Genomic DNA, 3463 nt, shown 5'->3' with positions numbered 1-3463 from the left:
CATGTGTATCCTATGCGGTGAACATATTCAATATTGCCAATAATATGTTGCCTTACTTTGCACCTTTTCCATCGACGAGCATGGATCATATAATGCCGTTACGACTGCACTGATTTCACCTGGGATTTCACCTTTTATTTTCCTTCTTCTGTTTGTTATTGTTTTTCTAGCACCTGCGCACTTCTCCCGATATAGAAAACTTCTCTTCATCCAGACTTTTGGCTAATGAGAAACCCACTTTGATTTCCTGTTTTGCACATATCACAGCTGCCCAGGTCAAACAAGCTTTGCCCTAGCTGCGGCGAAAACGAAGCAGTGTTCTTCCAGTCCCAACAGCGGTCGGCGGAAACGGGAATGGTATGCATTTACCTATATATCTTCCTTTGGCTGTCTCCTGTTTGTGCAAGCTAACGTTGGGTATTCCGGATAGAAACTCTACTATGTGTGCTGCACTTGCGGTAATGTGTTTACTTGATTCCGGGGAGGGCGGTTGCTTTTCTTTTTTCTTTTCCTTCTTTTTTGGATTTGTACCCATTCGACGGAGTTTGTGGAATTAGGTGAGCTGGATATTAAGGCGTTCAAGAGGGCTCTAGGCGTTCAAGAGGGCTCTATAGTTTTGCGCATGTCTAGTTTGAGTGATTTTATCTTTATTCGTCTCAACATTCTGTGTCGGGATACACATTACAGCTTGGTTATCTTAATAATGATATTATGCAAGCGGTAGGAAAGAAAATAATACAATATATATTCTATACGACAATCTTACAAATGCATGGGTGCCAATGACAATATCTTCGACCAGCCTTTCTTCTGCAGTTCCTTTCCAACGACACCTATTGATAGTAGTCAGGATATATGCACTTCCCATTTGAAACTGAAGAAAGCAAGAAAGATAGGGGAAACCACTAGGACTAACCGTTCAATCTTGTCCCTATCGGATCCCCAGACTTATTAATAAGTACGCACGCGTTGTCATCAAACTTGACAAAACTGCCGTCAGGCCTCTGAACGTTCCTCGCCCTGACCACTACAGCATGGCGGACGTCTCCTCGTCTGACCTTGTTCGCAATGCCGCTGCTAACGCCGCCCATCTCGGGGCCGAAATTCCGCTGTTTCTGCACGACAACGATGATACGGTCGCCTGTGATTATTTTGGGGGAACATTTTGATATTAGATATTTGGCGTCGCTTTAAACAGAGGACTGAGAGGGACGGGAGGATATGAGGGTAGGGTTATATATCCCGCGCAAAACTCACCGATTGTGGCTGCCCGTTTCATTCTCAGAACACTGGCGCATTCGACGATGGCTGCTCCGGAGTTGTCGATGCAATTAAGCATCGTCTGGTTTCAATGAGGAAGTGTTAGTGGATATAGCTCTCTCTCTCTCGCTCGCTCTCCCACCGGCCAGTTATTTAGAAACCGGGCCTACCTTCAATTGGATCATCTTGGTTGCATGACTTGGTCTCTATCCCGCCTCCAAGTTCTGTTCCGCTGTTTTGTTCTTTTCTGTTCTGCCGTGATGATTTCCATATTCACCAGAGATTCGAGATCCCTGTCGCTTAATAAGCAGCCGAATATCTTGGTCAAGGATGAACTATATTCCGTAAATCTCCCAAGAAATGACAGCCAATCAGCACCCGAGCTCCCCTTTCTCAGTGGCTTAATCGCCGCCTGCGCAAAATACGACATGCAAGAGCCTCATCCCAGCCTTGGGTCCTCAAAGTCGTTTGTTCAAAGATTCTGGGGAGGGAAAACAAGAAGAGCCATGCTGCCGTTGTTGTTGTGTTGCCCACAATGATCGCGACTCTGCGGTTAACTACGTCCAACACCAACTGAACGATAACAGCGTTGGTTTCCCCAGGTTTGAGCATACTGCTTACAATTTTATCCATCCCTTGTTTCATATATCCATTTGTGTATTTTATTCCATATTATCCTTCCTACGTTCGGTTTATGTAATAGCCCTTACTGAATCACCCCATTGACCGCGTTGTGGAGTGAATATTCCCGCGGTTCCAATGGCGCCCAAGATACCGCCTCCTGACCGCAAAGAGAAGTTGACGCTTTCTCAACTCGCCAGCTATGATGATGTGATCACAGATGCTCTGGTTGATCGGGTTAGCATCCCTAAAGCAAATTCAAGACATATGGCCCCAAATTTCATCACATACGTTCTGGCGCATTTCCATAAACTAACTTGGAAGCTGGATGCTACCTGATATACGGTTTAAAGGCCTACTTCTGGACAAAGATCCGCAAAAACCGAACCAAGTATATCTCTTGCAGAGGCATCCTTGAAGAGCAGGTCACCGCCATCCTCCTCCACGATGTCATTGTCGGGAAAGACGTGCCAAAGGCTGAGAAAGCACTCCTGGCAATTCCGGGGCTGAAGAAATTCGTCGACCGCTTGAAATCCGATCGAGAGAAGGAATGGTTTCGTCGACACCTGCGCAAATACATCTCCATCTACCTGCCCGATTGCCCTTTCGAGGTCATGACAACCAAATCGCTATACCATAACCATCCACGAAGCGGCTGTTTTCTGCGCGCAAGTACATCGCCTCGGGGAACAACGATACGCGGGCTCAGCGGCACCCTTGTACCCATGACCCGTGAGGAGGAGATAGATCTCGATTTGACAAGGAAGGATTTCAGCATTGTGATGTCGAGCCGGAAGAAGACGCCGTCTATCTTTCTGGGCCCAGCGCGATTTGCGAATCATGATTGTAACGCGAATGCGAGGCTCGTGATGAGGGGCCCGGAAAGTATGGAGGTGGTCGCCATTCGAGATATTGTGGTTGGAGAAGAGATTACCGTCTCATATGGAGAGAATTACTTTGGTGAGGATAACTGTGAATGTCTCTGTCATACTTGTGAGCTAGCGCTACGGAACGGGTGGTCTCCAAATGGTGCTTTGATCAGTTCCAGAACGAATAGTGGTGCCTCCACGCCATTGGAATTATGTGAGGGACGAGATCCGTCTACTTTGTCGTCGCCGTCCTCGCCGGGGTCTAGTAATAATAATAGAAAAAGGAAACGCAATTCTGAGCTACAGCTTCTCTCCGCCGAGAGTTCTACCCCGTGTAGAAGGCGGAAAGTGGAGCGAAAGGCTTCGAACTTGAGGCTTGAAATGTCCATGCCTAGCAGTCCAGAAGCTAGTGAACCTTCTTTCCTCTCCACTCTGGATCACTCCCTTTCCGAATACGCAAGCAGTTGCAAGGACCGTATTATTGATGAGCCTTCAACTCACGCGAATGGACTAAATTCTCATCACGAAGCTGAATCTCTCCAATCGAGCGATGAATATAAAGCTGCTTCCTCTACAAAAAACAAAACGGCTTACTCCCCTTCTGGCGCGGATGAAACGCACAGCTCCTCCGTCACCTCTACATCTGCAACCACAGAGGCAACCTCAATATCATTAGACGTGACAGCAGTACAAATAAAAACAGAACCGCTGGA

The 3463-nt window shown here is 47.1% G+C and overlaps 3 protein-coding genes across 3 annotated transcripts in view; 2 read left to right on the top strand and 1 right to left on the bottom strand.

Annotated features, from left to right (window-relative positions):
• Positions 1 to 475, top strand: part of HCAG_07360 (predicted protein) — a gene marked incomplete at both ends in the record, with an annotated part of 945 nt that extends 470 nt beyond the window's left edge. The window contains 2 exons of the mRNA XM_001537888.1: positions 268 to 357; positions 431 to 475. Coding sequence (XP_001537938.1) covers positions 268 to 357; positions 431 to 475 — 135 coding nt within the window. The remainder of the gene's footprint in view (positions 1 to 267; positions 358 to 430) is intronic.
• A 287-nt stretch (positions 476 to 762) lies between these two features.
• On the bottom strand, positions 763 to 1445 carry HCAG_07359 (mitochondrial 54S ribosomal protein YmL38/YmL34; the record flags this gene model as incomplete). Its single annotated transcript, XM_001537887.1, has 4 exons — positions 763 to 833; positions 917 to 1141; positions 1258 to 1342; positions 1431 to 1445. The coding sequence occupies 4 exons, from the start codon at positions 1443 to 1445 to the stop codon at positions 763 to 765; spliced, it is 396 nt and encodes a 131-aa protein (XP_001537937.1).
• A 574-nt stretch (positions 1446 to 2019) lies between these two features.
• Positions 2020 to 3123, top strand: HCAG_07358 (predicted protein; the record flags this gene model as incomplete). Its single annotated transcript, XM_001537886.1, has 3 exons — positions 2020 to 2118; positions 2235 to 2841; positions 3089 to 3123. The coding sequence occupies 3 exons, from the start codon at positions 2020 to 2022 to the stop codon at positions 3121 to 3123; spliced, it is 741 nt and encodes a 246-aa protein (XP_001537936.1).
• Positions 3124 to 3463: the final 340 nt, after the last annotated feature.

The sequence above is a fragment of the Histoplasma capsulatum genome, genomic scaffold (genome assembly GCF_000149585.1).
Source record: "Histoplasma capsulatum NAm1 scaffold_8 genomic scaffold, whole genome shotgun sequence".
NCBI classification, from domain to species: domain Eukaryota; kingdom Fungi; phylum Ascomycota; class Eurotiomycetes; order Onygenales; family Ajellomycetaceae; genus Histoplasma; species Histoplasma mississippiense.
This window is presented reverse-complemented; position numbering and strand designations above follow the sequence as displayed.